A 26,726-nucleotide genomic window follows, 5' to 3' on the forward strand; every position below is an offset into this window, starting at 1 on the left:
CCGCCGGCACCCCTCTCCTGGGGGTCTGCCCCCCGTCCGTGCCCGGAAGGAGGAGGGGCAGGCGGGGCAGGCGGGATGTGCGGGGGGAGGAGGAAAGGAGGAAAGTAGTCTCGTACCGTTAAGAAGCAGCTCAGATCGAAGTGGAGAAAGAGGGGAAAGGAGAGGGGGAGGATGAGAGAGGAGATGGCGGCAGGATGGCGGAGGGGCGGAGGGGAGGGGAGGTCAGGGCACGGTGGTGGCTCGGCCTTTTATGGCCAGGACTCGGCGAGGAAGGCAGGGGGTGAGTCCAGGGACGTAATTCCACAGCTTGACCCGGCAGTCACTGTGGGGGGGGGAGGCGGGAGGAGGCGGGAAGGCGGGGGCGGAGAGAAGGGACGTGGTGGGAACAAGAGGGAAAAAGAAGAGCCCGTCTGAGCAGCTGCCCCTGGGACAGAGGGCCCGGGCACCCCTGGACGGGACCAGAGCTGGGGCTGAGGGAGGCGGGCCGGGGGGTGGCGGGCCGCTCCGTGGCCTGAGACGTCTGGACGGGGGTCAAGGCTGCCGTGTGAGGGGCAGGAAGGGCGGGGAGACGGGGGCCAGTCCCGTCCCAGGGCCCAGCGCCCCCCGGTCCCCAGCCCTGACGGGCGCTCCACGAAGGCGGGCACAGGCCAGGGCGCCGCGGGGTCTGCTCCGGGACCCGGGCCCGAGGGGACGGCACCGGGAGGGGGTGGGAACAGAGCTCTCCGCCCAGCGCCCACCTGGAGGCGGTGAAGATGTGCCTGGCGTTGGCACAGACGGCGTTGATGGGGCTGTCGTGGCCTTTGATCTCGCCGACGGGCGTGACGCTGTCCACGTTCCAAACCTTGACGACGCCCGCACGGCAGGCGCTGAGCAGCATGGGGCGGCCCGGGACGAAGGCCAGGGCGCACACCCAGTCCTTGTGCGCCGTGGGGATTTGCTGTGGGAGAGCCGGCCGTGAGGGCGGGAGCGGGGCCCCTGCCCCAGGCCCCAGAGGTGCGTCCCTCAGCCCCGCTCGCACGCGCGGACCGGACGCCCTGCACCGGCGGAGAGCCCCTCCGCCCTCAGAGGGGTCAGAGGAAAAGGGGGGTGACGGGTCCGAGCGGGGGCCCAGAGCAGCCCCTTCCTGGGAGCCGCTGCCTGAAGGCGCAGCGTGCAGGCAGGAGGGGCTTCTGGCTGGGGGGGTGGGAGGGTGCGCCGCAGCGGGGAAGAGGGTGCCGGCCGCGGGGACGGGCACGAGAGGAAGAAGCCGCAGGGCCGGCAGGCCCGGGGGGGCTCTGGCCCGGGACGCGCCGCCCCCTGCCGCCCCGCCTCCCGCCTCCCGCCTCCGGGGCACCTGCACGAGCTCCTGCTGCTCCAGGTCCCACTTCTTGATGCCGTTATCCCGGGAGCCGCTGAACAGGACATCCCCCTGGATGGCCAGACACTCGATGCCGTCGTAGTGCGGGGGCTCGAAGTTGTGGGTGGGCCCGACGGTGCCCGTCACACCCTCGCCCAGCTCGAACATCTACGGAGGGAGGGTGGGAGGGCGTCCAGGGCGGAGGGGAGGCCGGCCGGCCGCCCGCCCTGGGGCCAGCACGAGGCCCCCAGGGGCTGCCCCCCCAGGGTGGGGAGGGGCTTCCCGGGGGACTAGGGGCGGGAGACGGGCTCAGGGTGGGTTTGGCGTGTGAGCCTCCTATTAAAGTTTTCTTTTTTGTAATAAATAAATATAATACTGCTTGTACTTTACATAAAAGCATTCACCATAAGCCTACCACCCTCTTTTCCTCTTTATCCACTGCTTCCCAGTTTCTGCCCCTGGACCTGTCTTCAATGACACAATCAGAGAGCAAACGACCCCCGTGCTGCCTGTGCCCTCTGCGGGGTTTCCTTCGCGTGTGTCATGTACTCAGGTGCACTGCGTCCTGTCCTGTGGGTTTTCCCTGATTCACTCGACGGTTATTCTACCCGTAGACATTTAGGTTCTTTCTGACTTTTCACCATTTACAAAATCACGCTGCGATCCTGACCTTCTGCACAGACCTTGCTCCTTGGGGGTGATCTGTGAGCATACCTCCCCAGGGGTCTCATTATTTCTCGTGGGTCCCAGGCAGCGGAGGTGGGAGAACAGGAGAACAGACCCCCGACCGAGCCCAGCCCCGCGGTCGAGGCCCTCTCTCACCTTAACGTAGTGGTCCTTGGAGCCGGTCACCACCAGGTCGTGCTGGCTGGCGGTCTGGGTGACGGTCAGGCACATGACAGGGCCGATGTGGCCGGTGAGCTTGCCGATGGGCTGGAACCTGCGGGGGAGGAGAGGCCCGGCGGGGGAGGCGCGGATCAGGGGGGCCGTGGGGTGGGGCCGGGGGTCCGCCCTGGGGTGACGGCGCCGGCCAGGGTACGATCCCCCCGCGGAGCAGGACGGAGACCCGGGCACAAGCCGAGGTCCTGCAGCCCCGGGGGGGCCCCCGCCCAGCCCCCCGACCCCCCCCACCCCCCAGCCCCCGCGTGGGCCCCTCGCGGACCTGCTGAGCTCCCAGACGCGGACGGCGTTGCCCGAGGCGGCGTACAGCATGCTGCCCGAGGGACTGAGGGCGATCTGGTTGATCTGGTGCTCTCCCTGGGCGCTGGTGATGGTGCGGGTGGACGCGGCCGCACAGGCGTCCCCTGAGACCACCTGGCCCGAGGACCTGCCCGTCCGGGAGAGAGGCACCATCAGAGGCGAGGCCTGCAGGTCCCTCACGCGTCCCCCGGGCTGGGCCCTCCACCAGCGCCGCCGAGAGCCGGCAGGAGAACGCACGTGAGGGTCCGGACGCACTTGGCCGAGTCCCGGATGTCCCACACCTTGATGTAGGAGGCGGACACGGAGAACACGAGCCCGGAGTGGCCGCAGTACTTGATGGAGACCACGTTGTTGGGGTGCCCCTTCAGAGCCACGATCTCCTGCCCCGTCACCAAGTTCCACATCTTACAGCTGCGGTCTGCGGGGTTGGGGGCACGGCCGTCACCACCGGGGTCCCGGAGATGCCCATCCCCACACCCACCGGGGCCACGGAGGCCGGGGGAGCTGGTCCAGAGAGGCCCAGAGGGAGGGCTCCGGGTCCGGGGGAGAAAACGTGCTCCCTCCCGCCTGCTCCCGCGGCGTGGCGGGCGTGTGTGGACAAACGCGGCACTTCCCACCGGGGCTTCTCGGGCAAACGCCCACCCGCACAAGGGTTCTGCGAGCACTGCCAGGGTGCCAGGGCTAGAATACAGCTCCCACGCCTGCCAATGGCTCAGCAAACTAATGAACGACGGCAAGTGACTCTCAGGCGAAAAACCTGCAATCGATCAACCCCACCTAGACTCACAGCTCTCTCCCTCCACGCACGTACGTGCATATAAACACGTGCATTTTCCGTTTTTCTATTAGCTCTCCCCCACACGGCTCTCTCGCTGCGGGTAGGTAACATCTTCTGACTGTTGTTGCGATTAAGTAATCGTAGGAAATGCGTAGCCGTAAGTGCTGGGGCGGGTGTGGGGGCCGGGCTGCGGGTGCTGAGAGGAACACGCCCCCCGGCGTTCCGGAGGCGGCTCTGGGAGGAGGTGCTGGACGGAGCCCCAGGGCCAGCTAGGCGGGGAGGCCCGGGGCGCGGAGCCCTGAGCCCTGGCAGGAGGCCCCACATCCTCAACCCGACGGCCGCGTGCCCGTCTCCTCGGCGGCCCACTCCGGCGAGGGGAGCGGGGGTCGGGAGGCCCTGACCCCACCTGGCCGGTCTGGGTTCCACCCACCTTTGGACCCTGTGAAGAGCAGCTCGTCCGTGGCGTCCAGGCAGAGGACGGGCTTGGTGTGGCCCTCGGCCATGGAGACGCACTGCAGCGGGGCCGTCCTCGCGCCCTTGGCTCCTCCGACAGGGCTGATGACACCCCTTCCAGGGAGAGAGGGAGAGGCGCGCCCGTCAGGCCAGGACCGCGCCGGGCTGAGCGAGGCTCCCCGGTGAGGGATGGGCGCAGAGGCCCTCGGGCTGGTGCAGGGGCTCCAGCCCGGCCCCCCGGGTCCGAGAGCCGCGCGGGCACGGCCCGTGGCGCAGCCTCTCAGCTGCCACCCTGAGCACTTCCAGGGAGCAAGCCCCGCGGGGGCCAGAACACGGGGCCCTGCCCTCGGGGAGTCCCTTCCGACGCCTGGCTGACCCAGAACCCGAGGCACACACGCCCCCAGACCCCAGCCGGGCGGGGCTCCTCCAGGCCTCGGTGACCCCAGGAGGGGCGAGGGCTGCAGACAGGGAGGGCGCCCGGGCCGCCACGCCCAGGCCGAGACACACGCCCGCCGGCGTGCACACAGCCCCCCGGCCGCCCCACCCCCAGCACCAGCGTGGTCAGATCTGTGACTGCCATTCGCAAAGGGCTACGTCCCTCTGCGGACCCCTGCTCAGCTCTGTGGGAAGGAGGTCCGGGCCCCTCTGTGGCGCGAGGCTACGCGGAGCTGCTAGAGCGCCTCCTCCCCACGAATACTCCAAAACGAAGGAGGCCCGTCCGTGCGCAGGCCTGAGGACCCCGCCCCGCACCAGCCTCGTGGGGGGCCTGAGGGCGAGGGCGTTTCCCTCACGGAGGGTCTTTGGGAACGAGCCCCTGGCCGAGTTACGGGCACGTCTGAAAACCTGGCCTGCTCTTCCCAAGAGCACTGTCCCCGCCGGTGACGCTGCGGCCAAGAGCACCCGACGGGAGCACGTCCCGCCTGCCCGCAGCCGCTCACGGGCCCCTGGACTCCGCCGGCCCATCCAGAGGACGCCGGCCGGCCAGGCCCCGCTGTCTCAGGTGTCGCAGGCACACGGACGGCCCCCATGCCCCCACCCCAGCTCCCCGTTGCCGTCGCTCTTTGGGTCCAGCTGCGTGGCCGGGGAAGGAGCCCAAGATGGCCGTGGGAAGAGCCCGTGTTAAAAGGATAACTCTCCGCCCGTGGGCGAGGCGGGGCTGCCGGCAGCCTTGCAGCTGCGGGCGGGTTACAGAGGCGGCACCCCCGGTGGGAGGCTCAGTGCGTGGGTGGTGGTCGCCCCAGGAGAGCAGGTGGCCCTCAGCCCAGGGTGGCCCCTTCCCAGCAGGGGCTCAGGCCTGGCAGGTCCCTGGGACTCGCTCCTCGCTCTGGGGGGGAGGGGCTGTGCAGGGCTGGCCTGGGGGGAGAGGGCTCCTGGTCCTCCTGGTCCTCAGGCCAGGAAATGCGGGCAGGGCCACGCCTTGCTCAGAGCCAAGGTCGGCGCACGAGCCCTGGACAGCTAAGAGCCGGGACGCTGAGCAGGCACGACCCCCTCCGGCCGCCTTTCTCTGGGGGTCCGGCCCCCCCCTCCCACCCAGCGACCAGCCACCAGCAGCCACGCCCTCCCCGAGCCCCCAGCTCCAGCCTGGCACAGTCAGAGGCCACGAAGCACCCACGAGAGAGGAACCAGGGTGAGAAGGGCTGGAGAGGGTCTGGGGGAGCCACGGAGGGGAGGGGCTGCATGCGGAGGTCGGGGTGTGCGGGGGGGGACAGAGGGGGCCGTGAGCCATTCTGTGTGTACCTCAGGACCTCCGACAAAGAGGAGTCGCTGTCATCGGACCTGGGGGCAGAAAATTAGCTGGATTAGGGGGAGAGAGGGACACACACGAGGGCGCGGAGGCTGCAGCAGCGGGAGGCGGTCAGAGGGCGGTTATTCTCTGCGGGGGAGCGAGAGAGGCGAGCAGGAGGGCCCGAGGGCGGGGGGGGTGGGGGTGGGCACGGCCCTCAGCGGACAGGGTGGGGGGGGGCCGCGGGGAGACGGGCCCTGCTGGTCCCAGGCTCTCGGCTGCCTCGCTGCACACGCTGGGGGCCCCCCGCCCCCCGCTGTGCCCGCTGCCGCCCCTCCTGGGAGCTGGCCTCCCCCAGCGGTCCTCAGGCCCCCACGGATCCCCAAGGCCCCGGGCGCCGGCTCTGCGCACGCGTGGACCCGACCCCCGGGCCACCGGACGGGACCGAGGCCCGGAGGCCCCCGGGGCTGGGACACCAGGGTCGCACTCGGAGCTGCCGAGGGACCTGGGACGGTCAAGGAGTGGGGGCGCCTGGCTGGCGCGTGCCGGGCACAGAGCCCTCCCCCCGCAAGGGAGCCAAGGCAGGTCGGGGAAGGAGCCATGTTTTGCCCCAGGAAGGGGCATCTCTGCGGGGAAGGGTGGAGGCGGGCTCGGACCTGGGCTCCCCCAGAGGACGGAGGGGCCGTCGGCGCGCGAGGAGCCGGCTGGGGGCTGCAGCGCGTCAGGGGTGGGGGTGCCCCGCGGTGCGGGGGGCACGGAGGGATGCACGGCAGGGCCGGGCCTTCCCGTTCCATAAGGCAGAGCCCCCCGCGTCACAGGCCCCAGGTCTGGGCCCAACTCGGCCACTTTGCAGGTGTCCGGGGGCCCCCGGAGCCCCTGGGGGGCAGGCGGTGCGCAGGGCCGCGCTCTGTCCAGCGGAGCCACGCGTGTGCGCGCGGAGTGCGGCGGGGTGCGGGCGCCCAGCCCACTGCAAGGGGGGTGTCCGGGGCCGCTCAGGAAGGGCGCGCGGGCCCCGCCGTGTGACGGAAACAGGTCTCCTCCTGGGGGACAGCTCACCGGGGCCCCGGGGCCTGGCCTGAAGCTTCGGGGTGGGGAGGGGCGTGGCTGGAGCTGCGGGAAGGGGCTTCAGAGGAGAGCCAGGGTCAGCAGAGGAGGGTCCGGGGACAGCCCCGGGGAGGCCCCTGCGGTGCCCGACGGCACGGCCCCAGCCCCACGGCTTGCTTCGTGCCCTGTGCTGCGGTCGCCGCACGCTCGGGGGACGGGAGGGCTCCACGGTCGGCACGGACGGGGCAGAGGCGCCGGGAGAGGGGCCGGCGCAGCCCACCGCGGGTCTCCCGCCGCCCGGCGGCCTGCGGCGCGGACCTGCCCGCGGGCTCCCTGCCCCCTCTGCGCCCCGCCCCCCGGCCACTGGCTCTTACTTGTCCAGCGCTGACCCCTGGCTCTGGTTACTGGTGAGACGAGAGAAGACGTTCCGGTCGTTGCGGGGCCGCGTGGGAGGGGACGAGGGGGGCGTGAAGCCCGCGTCTGTGGACCTGGCGGGCGAGCGGGACACAGCAGCATCTGTCAGTAACGGCACCTCTACCCACGGCCGCGTGCACGGGACCGCCCGCACCTCCTTCTGTCTGGTTGTAAGGTCCACAGGGCAGGGGGTCCTGCAGCCCAGCTCCCGCCCTGCTCCCAGGGGCTGGTCCGCCTTATCCGTGGGCCCCGCGTTTGGGACTCCATGGACCTCTCACCGCCTGTCAGCCCCAAACAACACCTGCGGGGCCTTCCTGGTCATTTGCAGACCTGAGGACCCGAGTGCACACGTTCCCAGCTGAGGCCAAATGAGGCGGGCCTGCCTTCCTCACACTGTACCCAGCGCCCTCTTCCCAGTCTATCTAGTGTCCTGCTTCTCATATCTGTGTGCTTTTGTTGGTGATCTCAATGTTTAAAATGGCCCCGAAGCTGGTGCTGCAGGGCCGTGTGGTGTCCTGAGCTCAGGGAAGCTGGGACGTGATTTATGGAGAAAACACGTGTTAGGTGAGCTCCGTTCAGGTGTGAGTTCCAGGGCTGCTGGCCCTGAGTTCAATGTTCATGAGTCAACAGTACCTATTGGATACGGTGTCTTTAAACAGAAACTCGCACGATGGGTAGATGGCAACGCTGTGACCAGAGGCCCCCCTGAGCCCAGCCCTGTTATTTCCCGGGAACCACGGCTCAGGATTCACTAAGTCGTGTTCATGGTGACTTGACAACACAACTGCCATGAACAGGGGAGCCTGACCTCCAGGGGAGAGCCCAAGGCCTTGAGGTGCCGACCCTTCCAACCCCCACGACCCCTCTCTTTGGAAGGTGGTTCTCAGGTCCAGCCCATCCTCCCTCCCTTTGCAGGGTCATCCCAAGTCCAGCCTACATCTCCCTGAATGCAACTCAGCGTGTTTTCTCTGTCACGGGGGGCGGGACGGTCTGTGGAGCCCCAGGTGCACAGATGTCCTTGCAACTCCTCCCACCGAAGGCCCGTCTGCAGACGGGCGTGGGCGGCTGGAGTGGAGGGAGGGAGGGAAGCACATGCCCCTCCCCCCAAGGCAGGTGCACGGGATGGGAGCACGTCCCCTCCCCCCAAGGCAGGTGCACGGGATGGGAGCACGTCCCCTCCCCCCAAGGCAGGTGCACGAGGGCATCCTGAGCCCCTGCCCTTCTACTACCTCGATGTGTGACCTGGGGAGGCCACCAAACTTCTCTAAGAATTAAGATGACCCTGAGAGGCATCCGGTGACCTGAGAAGCCCTCGGGCCCCAGGGGCGGCTGGCCGGCTGGGCATTCTCCGCGGTCCCGCATCCCCTCCTCGGGCGGTCCTCACTCCCCTACGCTCCACCCACAGGACAAGACCTTGACAGGGGCTGAGGCCGCCCAAGGACCCGCGGCCATGAACGGGCTGAAGCACAGCGGTCCTGCGACAGGCCAGGCCGTGGCACCGCCGCCCACACGCGCGCAGGCAGCCCGCGCCTTGGCCACCAGCTCAGGTGCTCGTGGACAGTTCCCTGAGCCGCAGCAAACAAAGCGGGGGAGGGGCCGTGGGGGAGCTGGGCGGGCCCGGATGACAGCGTACACGACGGTCTACAGGCTGGTCCAGTCCCAGAGAGTCCCGCCCCCAGGCTCTAGAACGCGCCCTCACCTGATGGGCTGCCCTCGGTCATATGACTTCCTCCTGGTCAGAGGAGACGTGTCTGCGCCTCGAGACTGCCGGGGGCTGGAATGCAGGGTCCAGTGAGGCCCAGGCCCACCTCCCGGCCCCCCCACCCCGCCCACTGCCCGGCTCCCGCCTTACAAAGTGCTCCCTCTTGTGGGCAGGCTGATGGTCCGAGAGACCTTGTCCCGGGAGTAGGGGTCTCGGACGGAGAAGCCCACTCCGTCCTCTTTGATCTCCACGAGGGAGGCCAGGGACTTGGTGATGTTCTTGGTAGACACGTCCAGCGGGGGCCCCAGGCACTCGGCCGACACGGCCTTCATCTGGGCCGAGAGCCTGGGCTCACCCTGTGACAGGAAGGGTGGGGTGGACCCACTGTCCAAACACGACAGCACAGAAGGGGCTGCTGGGGGACCTCCACGAGGGAGACGGTGCCCCGGCCTGAGGCGGATGCCACCCAGACCCATCTCCCAAGGCTTCTGGAAACGCCTTTTCTGCCCTCATTTAGACTCTGCGAACCAAACGAATGCCAGGCTGACCTCTGCTGCCCACCAGCTACTCAGTGACTCAGGCGGCGCACAAGTCACCAGTCCCAGTCTGCAGGGTTTTCCCTTCTCCCTTTCGTGAGTCCTGCTTGGAGGTTCCGTCTCGTCTGGTACCTGCCCCCTTGCTGTCAGGCAGACTCCCCCCTGCTGAGTCAGTGATCCGTGCACGGTAACCAGACACCCAGGGTTTGACTCCGAGCAGGAGGCGGAGTCTCGGTGGGCAAGAGGGAGATTTCTGAAAGTGGGGCCTCGGGCTACGGCGACATCACTCCCCCCGCTTCAAAAGGAATGGGCTGTCACAGGTCACACATCTGGGCACCCCGCCCCCCATTCCAGGTCACATCCTTCCTGGCCCCTGCACCCCAGCTGGCGGCAGTACTAGGTTGGGGCTGGGGGTGAGGGCAGAGCCACGGGAAGGCAGGCACCAGGCTGCAGGGAGCCCCCGTCCGCCTTCTGGTGGGGCTCACCTTGAACTTGAAGTCGTCATGGCTTGTGGAGCCTTTCATGGTGAATGACTGGGAGACGCTAAGGAAGACGCAGAGGAGGGTCAGGATGCGGACAGCTGACATCCTGGCTCCCTGGGACTTAGACTCGTGGGTCCCAAAGAGCCCCCAGGCCCAGGCTCTGCCCTCGACCCCCCGGTGACACCTCGGCCCAGCCCCAGGCACGTGCGCACCCCCGGCCTAGAGACTCACCTCCCCTCCGAGAACTCGGACGCCTCCTCATCGGTGCTGGCGTAGCCGTTCTCTGCGGAGGGAGGGAGTCGAGGGGTGAGGCCCCGACCGCTCACCCTCCCTGCTACCCCTCACCCTGTGGGATCAGACCGGGGCTTCCGGGGAGCCCGGGGCGGGAGGCGGGGAGCCCTGGGGGTCCCCGAGGCCTGTCCCTCGCCCTGTACCCTGCTGCACGTTGTGGATCAGGGCCTGCAGCTCGGGATGGGCCTCGGCCTTCTCCCGCAGGGCGTCCAGGAGCAGGTGATTCTGCGAGGAGCCCGCTATGTCTGTCTGCCTCAGCCGTCCCTCCAGCAGCCGGATCTGGGCCTCCTTCTGGGCCACCTGCAGCCCCTGAGGGCGGGGAGCGAGGCCTGGGGTTACCCTTCCCGGCCTGGGGCTGCGGGGACCCCCATCACGGCCCTCCCAGAATCTGCTCCCAGCAAGATGCCTCCCTGCCAGCTCCGAGGCCTTACCCTGCACCTGCCACAGGCCTGAGGTGCACCCCAGGCCCCTCAACGTGCCCCCAGCCACGCTGTGCAACACACTCCCTGTTATGGGCTGCATGGTGTCCCCAAAATGCATCTGTAGATGCTGTAACCCCCAGGACCTCAGAATGGGACTGTACTTGGAGATGGGGTCCTTAGGAGATACATTAAGATGGGATCTCTGGGGGGCCCCGACTCCCTATGACGGGTGTCCTTACGAGAAGAGGCAACCACGGCACAGAGACACGCAGCGACGACCACGCACACACGCGACCACAGGAAGGGAGAAGACGGCCTCTACCAGCCAAGGAGACAGGCTCAGAAGAACCAGCCTTGCCCCCCACGCCACCTCTGACCTCCCGCCTCCAGGACTGGGAGGAATAAGCGTCTGTTGTTAAGGCCCCCCAGCCTGTGGTGCTGGTCACGGCGGCCCCCGCAGAGGACCAGGCGCCCCTGAGTCACGCAGCAGAGCTGAGAGAGCTCCTTGGGGCAGGTGAGGGGTCAAGGAGGCCAGGGCCCGGCCCCTTCCCAGAGCTGCCCCGCAGGCACAGACCCCGGGGGAAGGAAGCCACCCTGCGGCCAGAGGGGACAGGAGCCCAACCCAGGCCAAGGGATGCCTGCTGTTCCTGCACAAAACCCCTCCCACCCCCGCCGGGGGAGCATGTCTGTGTTTCTGCTGCCCCACCGGACACGCACGCACACGCGCACACATATACACACACATACACACACGCACAAATACGCACACACACGAACACACACGCACACACACACGTGCGCGTGCACACATACACATGCACACACGTGCACACACACACAACCCACATGCACACGCGTGCACACGCGCACACGCACACACAAATACACACACGCACACGTGTGCACAGCACACACGCACACACACGCATGCATGCACACGCACACATACACACACGCACACACGCGCACATACACACACGCACACGCGCACGCTGCTCCCTCCACCTCCGCAGGCTCAGGCCCGGCCCTGCGGCGGACGGGCTCGCCCCGGACACTAGGGTCACCCAGAGGGAGGCCCCGCGGTGCACGGGCGCCACGCCAAGGCCCTGGCCACGTCACCCCGTTGAAGCCTCGCGGCCTTCCGTCACCCCGCTGTCCAGCCTCGGAGCCTGCCCGCGCCCGCGAGCGACGCCGTGGCTCGGCCTCGAGGGCAGGTCCCGGAGGCGCCGAGCTGCCCGCCCACCTTGTCGATGGACGCCTTGAGGAAGTTGTCCAGCAGGAGGCGGGCCTCGGCCAGGGAGCAGGAGCTGATGACCACCGACGTGTCCGTGGAGTCCAGCTCCTCCTGCACCGGGAGGCGGGGGGCTGGCGTCAGCAGGGCTGCCCCGCCCCCGGCCCGGCCGGCCGCCCCTCCCGCCCCGCCCGGCGCTGCGGGCACCTTGGTCTCCTCCAGCTGCACGATGGTGGCCTGGCAGTCGCCGATGCTGTCGTTGATGTAGTCGATGTTGGCCGCCAGCGCCTCCATCTCCTCGGCCAGCTCCTGCAGCCCCTTCTCCTCCTCCGGGCTCTCGGCCTGCAGCCGCTCCCGCTTCCTGCGCAGAGCCGCCTGCAGGAGGAACAGCTCCTCCCTTTTCTGGGGGGGGAGGGGGAGGCCTGAGGCTGCCGCCCGCGGGGAGGCGGGGAGGCGGCGAGGGGCGGCGCGGGCGGGAGGGGCAGGCCCACCTGGATGAGCCGCTCCATGTCGGCCTCCAGGTTGACGATGGCCATCCTCTGCGCCACGACGCCCACGGTCCTCCGCTCCAGCGCCTGCCACTTGAGCCGGGCGGCCCTGCTGAGGCTCTGGCTGGCCCCCTTCTTCTGGAACTTCCTTCTGGGGGGCGGAGGCAAAGGGCCGGCGGGGGGGCCACCCTCAGCTGCTGCAGCTGCGTGGAGAGCCTCACGGGGCCGAGGGCACCCCGGCGCGTGCCCCGCCCCTGCCCGCGCAGGCCGGGGGCCTCCGGCCGCCTCACCTGGCAGGGCGCGCGCCGGGCGTGGCGGGCGCGGGGTGGTGGCCCAGGAAGGGGCCGATCTTGCGGTCCCACTGGCGCACGATGCTGGAGACGGAGCGCGCCCCCGACTCGGCCTCAGACGAGGTGGTGCTGGCCGACACCTCGGCCCCCGAGTCCAGCAGGGGTGGCTTCGGCCCCACGCGCCCGGCCACCCGCTCAGACATGGGCTTGGCCAGTCGCCTCAGTGCAGAAACCTGGGGGCCCAGAGGGGACGGGCTCAGTGGGCAGGGGGCCCCCACGCCCACAGGAAGGGCCGCCTGGGGGACCAGGCAGGGAGGGTACGGGGCCCACTCCATCCTGGCCTGGGTTTGCGACTGGGAAAGGGCCCCGGGGCCTCCGAGGCGAAACGAACACAAGAGACTCCCCCTCCTTTTTAAGGGGTAGCCTCTCAGGCACCCGAGCAGAGCCCGCAGCCCACCCCCAGCCTCAGGGCTCCAGCCGAGAAAGGCCCTCCCCCAGGAGTCACCCAGAGTCAGCACGCGGCCGGGGGAGCCGGGGCCACAGGGGGCTGCGCTCGAGACAGGGGGGCGAGGCGGGCCTTGCGGCAGGGGCCGCGCGCACCTCCTGGGTTTTCCTCCTCAGGACCATCTCCTGCTGCCGCTTCTGGGACTCCAGGGCTCGGATCTGAAACTGGGGGTGAGAGAAGAGGGTGGGGTCCACAGCCGGGCCCCAAGCCCGTTCTGCCCCGGCCGGCTCCTGCAGCCGAAGCGCGCTGGGAAGGGGGACCCGGCGTGTGGGCCCCTTCCTCCACGAGGACCAGTCTCCGGTGTGGGGCCGCGCTCCTCTCCAAGCACCACTGTCACCGCACAGGCCCACGTGGTCAGGAGGGGCGACCCGGCACGCGGGGACCCTCGACGCCGCCCTCACCTCCTGCCGCCGCTGCTCCTTCTTGAGCTGCGCGATCTCCCGGTTCCTCTTGGTCTCCACCAGCCGCCGCCGCTGCTGCTCCTCCCGCATCTGCTTCATCAGAGCCACCTGGGACGGGGAGGGGCGGTGGTGAGGCCGGGCCCAAGGGGCGGGGCCGGGGGGGGGGGCTCTGAGGACGGCGGGCAGTGGCTCCGGGGGCCTGTCCCCCGCTCCCCCACAGGAGTTGAAGCTGCCCCACCAGCTGGGCAACCTGCCGAGAGAGCGGCCTCCCTGCCAGCCCAGCTGCGCAGGAGCGACCACGCTGCAGGGTCCAGCCACGGCCTCCAGTGCCCTGGTCACAGCACCCGGTGGCCCTCACCCAGAGCCACTGCCAGGCTCCGGCCGTCCTGGGAGCAGCCTGAGCCGCTGGAGGCCACTGCTCCCGCCTGGATGCAGCCGGGGCCCCTCCCCCCCCCCGCCCCCCCACAGCTGCGCGGCTGACGGGCGCGTTCCCGGGCCAGGCTCACGCTGGTGACGACGGTAAAAACCAGCAGCACCAACTGGGCCCACGCGACGTGCCCGGCCCCGGGCTCACGATAACCACACAAAACAGGCATCACCACTCCTGTTGCATAGATGAGAAACGAGCCTCAGAGAGACCAAAGGGCTCAAAAGTCATAAAATCGGTAACGAGTGGCCAGACTCCTGGCCCAGGTCATTTTGCTTCAAAAGCCAGCTCTCACCACAGCTGAGGGGACGGTACCACGGCCGAGGGGACGGTACCACGGCCGAGGGGATGGTACCACGGCAGGTGAGGGCAGCACTGGTGACCAAGCACAACGCCTGGCGCCGCATTCTCGGCCGGAGGCACAGAGACCACCATCGGGACAGCCAGAGGCGACCCGGCACGACGGGAGGCCGCGCACTGGGGCCTTGTGGCCTCTGCCCCCCTGGCCCCAGAGCCCAGAGTGCCAGGTGCACAGGGGTCAGACCTCTCCCGCGTGATAGCACCGTGAGCGTCAGGGGCGGGCTGTGGCTCGTCTGCCACGGACACCCCGGGTGTGCCACCAGCCCGCCCCGCCCTGAGGACAGTGAGGAGAGGAACGGGCCCGGGAGGGAATGAGGGAGGCTGCAAGGGCGCAAGGGGCTGTGTTGGCTTCTCCCTCAGAAGGCAGGCTGTGCCGGGGAAGCTAGAGAGGAGGAGGGCTCCCTGCCGCGGGGCCTTCGGGGTCCAGGACAAATGCTCCCCCAGAAGGGCTGGGTCTGACGAGAGAACCGAAGCCTGGGCTGGAAGCAGAGCGAGCCCCGCAGGTGGGGAGCTGCGTGCGCAGGGCGACGGCCGCCCTCTCCTGGGGCTGGGGCTGCAGGCTCCCCGGGGAGGCATGCGTCTTCCTGGACAAAGGCCCGTCCGCCCAACTCCGCCCGCGTGGCCGAGCTCCATGGAGGTCATCGCAGGGGTGGGGGTCTCGGAAGGGGTGGGGCCGTTCCAGGCACGTGACCACTCGGCGCCTGAGGCCAGCGCCGCTCCCAGCGTCCCCTCCTTAGGACGCCTCCGTGACCGAGGGGCTCACCCCTGCGCTGGGGGGTTCTTGGGCACTGGCTCTCAAGGCATCTGGTTAGAATCCTTGACCGCTGCCCTCGGTCCTTCCGACAGAAACCCTGGGCCCCTGCTGCGCACCCTGGGATGGCCCGAGGGTGCTCTTTTCGGCCTCCTTCCCAGGCTGACAAGACGGCAGCTAGCTGAGTGGAGGGGGGGGGACCCCCCAGCTGAAGGGCTGAGCAAGCTGCGATCGAAACCCAGGAACACGCAGGGACCCCCTGGGCATCACTGTAGTACGTCTCCAGGCTTCAGAGCCACTGGAGGGTCCTCCCTCGCAGGGGAGCACAGCCGGGTCACCTCCTGCTGAGATGACCGCCGGCCAGCGCTGGCCAGGCCCGCCTCTAGAGGCGTCGGCCAGGGAGCCTCCAGGGAGACAGAGGGAGGACGCAGGCAGACCCCCCGGAACCGCCGCAGGAGCTGCAGAGCGTGAAGCCCCCAATCGGGGACCACCAAGGCCCCGTCCCTGCCTCCTACCGCCAGAGGGCGCCCGCGGACCCCCGTCCCCCGCGACCTCCCGGAGCCCCGCTCGGCATCCGCGGGTGGAGGTCGGGGGGCAAACGGGCTCCCCGGGGCCGGCGCAGGAAGGCCGGTCTGAGCACAGCAAGGCTGGCCCTTCTCCACCCTCGCCAGGCTGATGGGCCTGAACGTGCGGCCCCGGCGTGGCTGGGGACAGAGCCTGCCCAGGGGAGGTGGCTGGCCCGATGGCCGAGGGTCCACCTCTGAGTCTGCATCGCCATCCCCGCTCCCTCTCTCCGCCGCACACTGGTCAACGCCAGCCCGGTCGGGCAGTGAGGGCGCAGTTACCCTGGCACCGGCGCTGCCCTCTGTGGGCCTGTCCCCGAGGCCGGCCCTCCGCGGCGCGCTCAGGCCTGCCCCACGGAGGGGCCCCTTCATCTCGGCCCCGCCCCCAGCGCCCACCTTGGCCTTCTTCATCTCGGCCACCTCAGCCTGCAGCTTCTTGAGTTCCCTCTCGTAGCGGGACTGGTTCTTGAGCAGCCGCGCGTGCTCCCTCTGCGCTGCCTGCAGCTTCTGCAGGTCCCGGTTCATCTCCCGCAGCCGCCTCTCATAGTCGGCCTTGATCTTGTTGGCTTTTTCCTCCGTGTAGCACTCCATGGTACCTGCGCACAGAGGCGCGGGGTTGGGGCAGGTCCCCGTGCCCCGGTGCCTGGGCAGCAAAGGGCTCGGACCGGGCAGGAGGCCTGGGCGCCCATCTCACCGCGCGACATGGGTGCGTCACACGCTCCGCCGCCCGTTCCTCTGTGAACACAGAGGAGCTCAGGCTAGGAGACGCCCAAGGACGTCCTAGGGACCTCGAAGGGGTGATTTCACCCTGAGATGTCTGGGCCCCTGCTCGCCGGCTTCCGCCGAGGGGCCCGAGGACCACTCCTGCTGGCTGGGTTCGCACCCGTGATTGGAAGAAAGGGCTGGGCCGTGGGAAGGGGAAGAGTTAGCCGGAGAGGACAGGGTGAGCGGGCTGGGGAGCAACCTGGGTCTCCACCCTTGACCGTTCCTCCCTGAACTGCCAACAGGTGTCTGCAGTGGATGTCTAATAGACGTGGCAGACCAACAAGGGCAAACCCACCCCCCAACCCACACGCCCTCACCCCGCAGTCTGCCCCATCTCAGCAGCTACCATCGCGTCCTCCCAGGAGCTGGCACCCCGGAGGCACCCTTGGCTCCCCGCTCCTCATCCCCCACCAACCAAACAACAAAGTCTGTTGTCTCCATCCTCAAAATGCATCCACAGTCCAACCACTTCTCACTGCCTCCTGCCCAAACCATCTCTCACCAGGACCTTCACAAGAGCTCCTCACTGGTCTCAAGTTTCCACTTTTGTTTCCAGCACAGCAGCCAGGGCGATCTCGTCAGTAAGCTTTCAAAATCCACACCCCGTCTCTCAAAACCCCACACTTGCCACGCCCCTCAGAGAATGCGACAAAAGTCCTTAGAATGAGGGGCACACGTGGCCCCACATCTCTCCTCTGATCTCTGCTGCTTCTGGCCCCTCTCACCGTGCCGCCAGCGCGCCTGGCGCACGCCTGCCTCAGCGCCTTAGCATCGTCTGCTCTGCTGCCTGCGTGCTCTCCCCCTCACCCCTCCTCTCCGGCACGGTCATGTCCTTCACGTCTTTGCTCGGACGCCAGCTTCTCAGCAAAGTCTTCTATTCTTTTCAACACACTCCCCGCCAGCACGCCCAGCCCTTCCCTGCTGCATTCCTCCGTGGTACTTCTCACCCCCTGACATGCTACAGGACCTGCCACTTATTCACGTCCGTCTCTCCCCACTGGAACACACGCTCCGGTACCTCCAGCATCTAGAACAAGGACCCTTGGCAAGACGCGTTCCATGGGTGTTTGCTGAGTAAGTGAACAAGGGAGCAGTGGGATGAAAGGGCCGAGACCCCTGTAAGGAAGCTACATTGTGAGAAGCAGATTTATAAATAGGATCAAAGGAAAGACCCAAGGAGCGAATCCAGGAAAAAAGGCTGAGGGGTGTCACCTTCATGGGCCTGGAGACAGGCTTCTAATACTTCAGGCGATGTTTAAAAATAACGGTAATTATTAATTAAAATTACATTATTAATTTTAACTAGTAATTACTAATTAAAAATTATAGCAATAACAAACTGAAAACGTAGCACAGGGACCAGGGTTGGCCACAAGAGCTTTGTGACCGTGGGGCGAAGCGCAGAGTCCAAGGTCAGAAGGCCCCGCCCACAGGCGCAGGAAGGTGCCCCCCCCGAGGAGGAGGGGCCTGGGGCCGCGGGGCGGGGCCTCACTGAGGTTCTGCAGCACGCGGTCGCGCTCCAGCTGCGTGTCCCGGATCTTGTTCTGCAGCAGGATCAGCTTCTCCTCGTACTGGTGCTTGAGCGTCTGCAGCCGCCGCTGGCTGTTCTCTAGCTCGTCGATCAGCTTCTGCTTGATCTCGATCTCGCACGTGAGGTCGGCCAGGTCCGCCTGGTAGTTCACCTCTGCGGGGGCAGAGACCGGCTGGACCCGGGCTGCCGGGGGCCAGGGGCGTGGTGGAGGGGACGGGGCCTTCCCCTGGCCAGCGGTGACCACGCAGCGACCACCGGTGAGAGGGAGCGACGCCTCGCCCGGAGGGGAGGTGCTGCCAGGTGGCAACAGGCTTAAAGAACTGCCTGGGGAGTGCAGGGCTGGGCCCGGGAGCTGGGGCACCAGGAGTCCCAGCCACCCCTGCTGTGCCCCGAGGCTGATGCCACCCACAGCGGATGACCTGGGTGCCAGCGGGGCTGGGGGAGGGAGAGGACCCAGCGCAGCCGGCAGGACTCTGGGTCGCAGCCGAGCTGAGGGACACGCGTCCCGTTTCGAGGAGTGGGCTTCAGACCAGCCAGATGCAGGTCCAAGGCCCAGCTCTGGGAGGCCACCAACCCTCGTGAGCCTGCTCTGCAGTGGTGACGAAGGGAGGGGTCCAGGGTGTCCTGAGGGCGGAGGGCCAGCGCGGGAAGGGGTGAGCGCGGCTCAGTGCCGCTGGGCGCTCGGTGGGCGGCTGCTGCCAGCGCGGCACCGACGCGCCTGCTCCTATCGGCGTCACGCTGAGTCCGGCCCGGACACCCCGGGCCCTGAGCAGCCCCCCTGGGCCCAGGAGCACGCACCCTTCTCCTCGGGGTCGGAGTCCGAGTCCACCAGGCTCTCCTCGCTGCCCGAGTCCTCGTCCTCGTCCTCCCGGCCCTCCTCCTCCTCGCAGCCGCTCTCCTCCCGCTCCTCGTCCTCCTGGGCGCCGGACCCCGTCAGGAGGGCGGGGCGTAGGGGGGCCCTGCCCACCCTCCCTCCGGGGGGGAGTCCCGCCCCCTCCGCCCGAAGGCCTGAGCAGAGCCCCTCTGGAGAAGCCTCCGCCCACATGGTACGAGGGGCTGGGGGACCGGTGTCTCCATGGCGACCAGGCCGACACCAGGAGGCAGGAGGATCACTGGAGGCGGACCCGGCCCCTCCCCCACCCCGCACAAGGATGTCCGCGGGGACCTCAGCCGCCGGGGGCCCCTCACCTCCTCGGCCTCGTTGTCATCAGTCTCCTCGCTGTTCTCCTGCTGGAGTTTCGCCCTCTTTTTGAAGGCCTCCTTCTCTGGGCTGCCCAGGAGGGAAGGGTGGACAGGTCAGGGCAGCGGTCCCCAAGCTTTCTGGCACCAGGCACGGGTTTCGTGGAGGACAGTGCTTCCAGTGACGGGGCGGGGGTGTGCGTGTGACGGCCAGGCGGTCACGCGCGCGGTGGGGAGAGCAGGGGACGCGTCGCTGCACGCCCGCCGCGCGCCCGCTGCGCGGCCGGGGCCCTAGCAGGCCGTGGACCGGGACCAGTACTGGGCTGGGGACCCCTGGGTCAGGGGACTGACCTGCCTTCCGTGCGTGGGCGCGGTGGGGGCGGGGGGCAAGCGCGTCCTGTCCCGAGGGCACCGGGTGGGGCTGGGCCGCTGCTCCGCCGGGACCCGCTCTCTCCCCGGCCCCCAGCTCAGGAGCAACCCGGGATGGGCTCCCCGCCCCGCCCCCGCCTCGGGGAAAGCCCAGCATCAGAGGGAGGTGGGGGCTTCTGCCCGCGCACCGGACCTGCGCGGCGCGTCCCCAGGTCACCCGCGTGCACACGGCCCCTGTGGAGCACAGGGTCCCGGGGCCTCCCCACGGGGAGCCTCCCCTCACCTCTTTCTCCGCTGCCTGACCTCCTTCTTCTTGAGCCGCTCCAGGTCCTGCTTGGCTCGGCGGATGACCTCAGAGGCATCCTCCACGGAGCTGGTCGGGGTGGCCGGGGACGCGCCCAGGGAGTAGGGGCCCCGGGCCGAGGCCCGCGCGAGGCTGCGACGCAGGGACTCGTTCATGGCCTCGCTCTCCAGGAGCTTGGTCCTGCAGGAGGGAGGGGCGGGGGCAGGTGAGGGGCAGTGCCTCTCCCCCCTCGCCCCGGCTCCCAGGTGTGCGCAGGCTCACGCACCGCAGCTCCTCGATCTCCCGGATGTAGTTCTGGATCAGGGCACCGATGGCCTCGTTGCCGTCTCCTGGGGGGGGGGGGGGGCGGGCAGGAGGGACGGTTAGGAACATAATCAGCACCGTGAGGACGTTCAGCTCCACGCCGGTGCTCTGGTGTCTGTGCCTCCACAGGGCCTTTCCCGAGGAAGGATCTATCAAAGAGGGACTTGTCCGTGGGCACAGAGACACACACAGGCGCTGCTGGTACAGCGGGACTGCAGACAAGCGCGTGTCCATCAACACCGTCTGTTGTAAACCACCCGCCACCACACGGGGAGCACTGCGCAGCTTAGGAGACTTAGGTAGGCGTTAAGACGGGACGATCCCGGGGGCCTAGCGCTAAGTGGAAAGGGAGCCACAGGACGATACACACAACTGCATTCACAGAGAAAGAGAGCGGGCGGGTCTGCGCCCCACGTCCCAGCGGGGTGTGGGGGGAGGGCGCCCGGAGCCGGGCGGGCACCGCACTCACCGGCCTTGGCCAGGAGCAGGCTGGCCTCCTGGCTCATGAGCTGGGTGACGCGGCTGTTGATGGCGTCAATGGCCTCCTGCATGGCCTTGACCCGCAGGCGCAGCGCCCCGTTCTCCTTCTGCAGCATCGCGTTCTCCCGAAACAGGTCGCTGTAGCCCTCGGCGCCGTCCTCCCCGATGACCCTCTTGCCCTGGGAGGAGGCGCGGGGGGCGCGGTCGGGGGCGAGGAGCGGGGACGATGCTCTTCCCCGCCACCCCCAGCCCCTTCCTCGGCGTGGCAGCCCCGCCGGTCTCCTGACGCTCAGAAACCTTCCACAGCCCCCGTGACAACAAAAAGTCCACATCCTGTGAGCAGCCACTCCGCCTCCCTCTCCACTGCCCACCTCCCTGTCCCCACAAAGCCGCTGGCGTCCCCAGGGTCAAGACCCCGAGGGCCCCAGCCGCTGGCATGAAGGAGGAAGGTGTTTGGTGTGAGACGACTGGGAGGGGTGGGGCCTAGGGCACCAGGGGGCACCCAGGTTAGAAGGGGCTGCCACCGGCCACCCCAGCCAGCCTGGGCCGCAGCGTCAGATCGTCACATCTTTAAAAGAAAACGGAAACGCCCTACTTTTCAGAAAGGGTGACAACCAAGCTGCACTGGTTTAAAGCAAAGGGTGAGTCGAACCAAAACCCACTTGCGTGCCAGGTTCGGGCCGGGGGCCACGGCCGGTGACGTCTGCCTTAGTCACAGAGATTGGGCACCTCCCCAAAGGCACCTGTCTTTCCCGTCTCTGTCCCTTTGCGCGTGGCTTGTTGGCATCCTAGGACGCCTGCTCCACTTCCTCTTGCTGGTATCTCATCCATTCCTCAGGGTCCATGTAAAAGGCCCCCTCCTCCAGGAGGCCCTCCCCGACCACCTGAGCGAGCAGAGCATCCCCCAGGCACACTGGACCACGCGCGTGGTCCCCACCCACTCTCCTCACTGTGACGCAGCCTAAGAGTCTCGTCTGGTGCAACACGGCATATTCAGCAGATGGGAAACCCCACCAGAGCGTCCGTCCTACACATAAGATCTACGCAACCAGGGGCGTGCTCTTCCTTCTCTCATCTCCTAAGCCCCGAGGACGCCGGCTGTGCGTGAGTCACCAGGCAAGCCGGGCCCCGGGCGCCCTGGCCGGCACACGGCGATGCCAGGATGCTCACCGCCTTGTACTCCATCAGCTCCATCTGCAGCCGTGCGATCTCGGCCCGCAGCGCGCTGATCTGCTGGCTGGTCTTGTCTTGGTTCACCACCACCTTGTTCTTGATGTTACGGGCCCGGTTGGCGTACTTGAGCGTGTTGAGCGTCTCCATGAAGTCCCGGTCCGAGGGGCTGACGCAGGCGATCATGATGGTCTGGCTGGGGGGCGGGGGGGGGGGGACCAGGGCACGGCCGGCCCGGGAGCACCATCATGTCAGAGCAGATCCCACTCCTGCCTGCAGCCTCCAAGGACCCGGGCAGAACCTGGGACGTGGGGATCCGGACCACCCGGCCCAGCTTTCCACTCCAACAGCGGTGACCGTGGTGAGGGCGGCCAGCCAGGTGGGGAGGCCGTGACGTGTCAGCGCTGGAATCGGGCCCCTGTTTGTCCTCAGGGTCCCCATCTATCCTCCTGTTTGGGCTCTAGCACCTCCTTTAGGACCATCCCTCCCTGCTGTGCAGACGAGGATGCTGGGTCTGACTTCAGTGGCTGACGGGCACCTTGAGGCCTGCAGCCCACAGGGGCCGGAGGGTCCGCTGTCCACCAGGCCTTCCCACGCCAGCCCTCCCCCAGTGTGCCCTGCGCCCTCGCCCCACCCGTCCCCGAGACGGCAGGCGGGTACCTGTTGCCGCCCAGTGAGTCCTGGAGGAGCCGGGTGAGCTTGGAGTCCCTGTAGGGCACGTGCACCACCTTCTTGCTCTGGTCCCCCAAGGCGCTGATCACGTTGCCCAAGGCCAGCTGCGCGAGACAGGCCGGCGCTCGAGAGCACGCGGGGAGGGGCGGGGGCCAGCGACCCCCGAGCTGCCGGACCTGTCCCGCGGACCCCAGCAGCCCTCAGGCTCCCCGTGGGTTTAGAGGCAGACGTGATGGTTGGTGACGTGGGGCCGTCAGGGGCAGGGAGCGGGTGAAGGCCGAAAGGCCCAACAGTACGGATACACGGGCCTGGCCGGCAGCCGGCCCAAGGGGGGCCTGGGGCGGGTCCGAGGCTGAGGCGCGCTAGCCGCCCGTGCCTACCAGGCCACAGTTGATGGAGATGCCCTCCTTGGCCCGCTCGCCCGTGGCGCCCGTCCGCTTCAGCCGCTCTGAGCCAGCCAGGTCCACGAAGTGAAACTTGGCGGTCAGGGTCTCGTACTCGCCCGCGGGAGCGGTGCCATCGGGAAGCCCGGCCGCGGCCTCGCTCACCTGCAGGGACGCCGGCACCTGACGCCTCGGGCCCCTCTGCGGGGAGCCCCCACCCTGGGGACGCGGGGCGCAGCACGGCGGGGGGCCTGGCACACGCGGAGGACCTGACCGCGGGCACGTGGCGGCCCGCCCGCACTGAGAGAGAGAGGAGCCGAGCCCCCGGAGCCCAGGCCGCCCCCCCGCCTCCAGGTGCCGCGGCTCCTCACCAGGGCAGGCCGGGCGCACAGGCGCATCTGGCACACGTGGATCGTGAAGATGGCGTGGGAGCGGGAGCTCTGCACGTTCATCTGGGTGCTGGCCGTGGTGCGCGACAGGGCGCCCTGCTTCAGGCACTGGACCAGCTGCGGAGGCGCAGACGTGAGCACCCGCGGGCAGCCCAGCCCAGCCCCCAGCTCCGCCGCTGCTCACCTCCTCCTGGGAGCTGATGAGGCGGGAGGTGACGCCCGTGGTGTAGATGCCACCGTTGGCGTCCTCGTGGATCTTGATGTTGGACCTGCGGTGGCGGGCGTCAGGGTCGCGGGCGCTGTCGAAGAGGTCAAGGATCTCCTCGTTGTAGAGCTGTGCAGGCGGGAGACAGCCCCTGGTGCACATGGGTGCGGAGACGCCCACGGGGCTCTCGCGTGTCGCAGCCAGCTCTGCTTCGCGGGTGTGGAAACCGGGCTCTGGGAGGCTACCTGGCCGCCCCCGGTCCCCTCTGGGCTCTGGATGCCGGGATGTCTCCCCGGGACCGGGTGGGGCAGCTGGGCCCTGGGCAGAACTATTCTGAGAGCCCTTCCCCTTCCCACGGAAGCAGCACTCAGCGCTCAGCCCTGACGGGGGACTAAGGACCTGGAGGGCACGAGGGGACGCGAGCCCTCATGTAGACGAAGAGGCTGTGACGGGGTTGGGGCGGAGCCTGTGGTGTTCCACGGCGGGCAAGAGGGGGTGGGGCAGCGTGGCTCCAGATACGGAGGGAGGCGGAGCCTTGAGCGGCACCGGCCGCATCCTGACGTCCCTGGGGTTCAGGGATGTGCGGTGGAGAGTGGCCGAGGCCCGGACTCTGGGGAGGCTTGGGGACACCACCGTGGGCGATGGCCTGGCCAGGAGCGTCACCCCATTTCAGATGGTCTCAGGCTTGGAGACTCCTGTGTTTGGAGCTGGGGCTGGGGAGCAGGAGGGACGGTGCAGCTGGTCAGTGGGCGACAGACTCCCGGGGGTGGGAGGGGCAGGCCACAGCCCTCGGACATCCGAGGCTTTGATGGCCTTAAAGGGACAGAAATACCCACAGGAAGGGGAAGAGGAAACGGAAGGGACGGGTGCAGATGTGTGGGCCTTGGTGTCTGTCTGTCTGTTGGACAGATGCATGGCATCGTTTAACCTCTTGTGGGCCACGCTTTGGCGTGACGTGGATTTTCTAGGTACTGAACTGCTCTTTGGGGCTTGCTATGGCAAAAGGATGGAGAAGGGGAAGCTTATAGAAATACACAGTGCAGGACACACATACACATGTACACACACAGACACACACATATACCTAAACAATACACACAAGCACAAGCACACAGACAGACAGACAGACAGACACACACACACCTACATATACACACACGTGCACACACACACAGGCCTACATATACACATGTACACACACAGGCCTACATATACACACATGCACACACACACACAGGCCTACATATACACACGTACACACACAGGCCTACATATACACACACGCGCACACACACACAGGCCTACATATACACACGTACACACACAGGCCTACATATACACACACGCGCACACACACACAGGCCTACATATACACCCGTACATACACACACACACACAGGCCTACATATACACACACACACACACACACAGGCCTACATATACACACATGCACACACACACACAGGCCTATATATACACACACACACACACACACACACAGGCCTACATATACACACATGCACACACACACACAGGCCTACATATACACACACGCACACACACACACAGGTCTACATATACACACACATACACACACACATACACACACACAGGCTTACATATACGCACATGTACACACACTCAGAGGCAGACTCTTCATCAGAAGCAAAGTCCAGAGGGACCAGAGAAACTCTCAAGTCTGAAGTGCGGGCCCCTGAGGGGACCCAGAGGGAGCAACGCTGGGCGGGGTGGGAGGCGGGCAGGGGTGGGACGTGGAGACCTGGAGAGGGCTGGGGCCACATCCCTCCCTCCGCGCACAACCCAGGTGCAGTCAGAGCCCAGGGCGCCCCACATCCAGCAAACACCCCAGGGCCGGGGGTCCGTGGGCTGGGGCTTGGATGCTGGGAACTGGAGCCGCCCGGCCCGGGCATGCTAGAGCAGGGGCCTGGTCACACCGGGCATGATGGGAAGTACCCAGGTCCACCAGCCTTCTTGGAGACACTTCTGAGAGGCCCCTTGGCAGGCCAGAGGTGCCCTCCCCACCTGAAAGCCCCTAGCTGCCACGGTCCCCGGCTCAGCACCCAAAGGTCCTCCCAGGGAGAGGCAGGGCCAGATGCAAGGAAGGCCCCTCTGCAGGACCTTCCTGCCCTGGGGCTGGAGAAGACTCAGAGGGTCAGGAAGGACCTCAGCCAGAAAGGGACAGGGCAGGCGGCTCTGAGGCTGGGGAGGACCCAGCACAGGCCAGGAAGGGCGAGAATGAGAGTCCCGCTATGTGCCGGGCATGTGCTTCCCGGTCGTCCCGAAAGCCCCTAGGAAAGAGGTGTCATCGCCCCCTTTTTGCAGAGTGGTGAAGTGACTCGCCCAAGGTCACACGGCTGGTACGCGTCAGAGCTGTAGGCAGTCAGGGTTTGAAGGGATCCCACAGGCCCCCACTGACTTGAGCCGCATGTGGGGCAGCGGGGGCTCGTCACCTGCAGGTGCCTCCCTGCCCCCACACCCTGGTGGGGAAGCCCGGCTCCCACGCTCCGCTGCCCGCCCGCCCCCGGCCCACCCCCGAGGCCACGGTACCTCCAGGAACTGGGCACTGACTTTGAACTCGGGCCCCGCCAAGCCCTGCTCCCGTGCCCGCCGCCGGCGCTCGGCAATGCCCCCAAAGAGGTGCGCGATGGCCCTGGGGATGATGCCCTGCTCCGCCTCCGCCGCGGCCACGTCGAAGCCAGTGCCCATCGTGTATGTCTTCCCGGCCCCCGTCTGCGTTGGGAGAGGCGGGAGGAGGGCGTTACCCGGCCCCCCGGGGCGCCAGCGAGCCCTGGGCCCTGGCGGAGGCCCCTCACTTACCCCCCAGCCCGGGTCCCCGCCCCGCCCGGTCCCAAAGCCACAGCCAGCAACGCGGCAGCCTCCTGGGGCCACAGAGGAGACTGCAGCTGTGCCGCAACTGCCCTGAGGGTGGCGTGCTCTCCACCAGCTGGGGGGCCCGGGTGGCAGCGGCTGCAGGTGGGGGAGGTGGCTCACCTGCCCGTAGGCCAGCACCGTGGCATTGTAGCCCTCGAGGCAGCCCTCCACGAGCTCGCTCACGCAGGTAGCATAGATCTGCTCCTGCCAGGTGTCCAGGTCAAAGACAAAGTCATAGGTGAAGGCCTTGTCCTTCCCCAGGAGGACCTGGGGCTCCCCTGGGGTGACGGAGGTGCAGATGTGGCAGCCCTCAATCTTCTCTCTGGACAGCTGCGGTCGGATCCTGCCCAGGGTGGGGGAGTCCTGGGTCAGACCCGGCTGCGGGGGCACGTCAGCTGCCCTCCTCCCCATCCTGCCACCAAGCACCCGCTGCCCCAGGCCCCTCCTGCTCCACGAGCAGCAGCAGAAGGAAGGAAGCTCAGGATGAGGGCAGCGTTGTAACACACGATAACAATAATAATATCCACACCCCCCCGGCAGCAGCTGCTAACGTCTCATGAGCGCTGGCTGTATGAAATCCACGTTCACGGTGTTTCACCTCAGTTCATTTATTCTTTCCCGTAAACCTGCGACGCACGTACTATTTGCCTGATTTTACAGGTGAGGAAACAGGCTGGGAGCGTTTAA

At 67.7% G+C, this 26,726-nt stretch overlaps 1 protein-coding gene across 1 annotated transcript in view; it reads right to left on the reverse strand.

Annotated features, from left to right (window-relative positions):
* The window catches only part of KIF21B (kinesin family member 21B), a 39,635-nt gene that overhangs the window by 1,391 nt on the left and 11,518 nt on the right, over positions 1-26,726 (reverse strand). The window contains exons 2-34 of the mRNA XM_057727637.1: positions 26,160-26,382; positions 25,716-25,898; positions 23,127-23,276; positions 22,925-23,059; positions 22,551-22,718; positions 22,159-22,274; positions 21,499-21,694; positions 20,318-20,507; positions 19,811-19,874; positions 19,525-19,725; positions 18,882-18,963; positions 18,492-18,609; positions 17,655-17,846; positions 15,794-15,993; positions 13,297-13,404; positions 12,991-13,059; positions 12,391-12,623; positions 12,104-12,251; positions 11,820-12,014; positions 11,625-11,726; positions 10,103-10,268; positions 9,900-9,951; positions 9,672-9,729; positions 8,801-9,006; positions 8,648-8,722; positions 6,909-7,022; positions 5,505-5,543; positions 3,745-3,881; positions 2,774-2,954; positions 2,499-2,663; positions 2,159-2,276; positions 1,334-1,504; positions 738-937 (exon numbers count right to left, since the gene is read on the reverse strand). Coding sequence (XP_057583620.1) covers positions 738-937; positions 1,334-1,504; positions 2,159-2,276; positions 2,499-2,663; positions 2,774-2,954; positions 3,745-3,881; positions 5,505-5,543; positions 6,909-7,022; positions 8,648-8,722; positions 8,801-9,006; positions 9,672-9,729; positions 9,900-9,951; positions 10,103-10,268; positions 11,625-11,726; positions 11,820-12,014; positions 12,104-12,251; positions 12,391-12,623; positions 12,991-13,059; positions 13,297-13,404; positions 15,794-15,993; positions 17,655-17,846; positions 18,492-18,609; positions 18,882-18,963; positions 19,525-19,725; positions 19,811-19,874; positions 20,318-20,507; positions 21,499-21,694; positions 22,159-22,274; positions 22,551-22,718; positions 22,925-23,059; positions 23,127-23,276; positions 25,716-25,898; positions 26,160-26,382 — 4,755 coding nt within the window. The remainder of the gene's footprint in view (positions 1-737; positions 938-1,333; positions 1,505-2,158; positions 2,277-2,498; positions 2,664-2,773; positions 2,955-3,744; positions 3,882-5,504; positions 5,544-6,908; positions 7,023-8,647; positions 8,723-8,800; positions 9,007-9,671; positions 9,730-9,899; positions 9,952-10,102; positions 10,269-11,624; positions 11,727-11,819; positions 12,015-12,103; positions 12,252-12,390; positions 12,624-12,990; positions 13,060-13,296; positions 13,405-15,793; positions 15,994-17,654; positions 17,847-18,491; positions 18,610-18,881; positions 18,964-19,524; positions 19,726-19,810; positions 19,875-20,317; positions 20,508-21,498; positions 21,695-22,158; positions 22,275-22,550; positions 22,719-22,924; positions 23,060-23,126; positions 23,277-25,715; positions 25,899-26,159; positions 26,383-26,726) is intronic.

This window comes from Hippopotamus amphibius, chromosome 3 (genome assembly GCF_030028045.1).
Source record: "Hippopotamus amphibius kiboko isolate mHipAmp2 chromosome 3, mHipAmp2.hap2, whole genome shotgun sequence".
Classification (NCBI taxonomy): Eukaryota; Metazoa; Chordata; class Mammalia; order Artiodactyla; family Hippopotamidae; genus Hippopotamus; species Hippopotamus amphibius.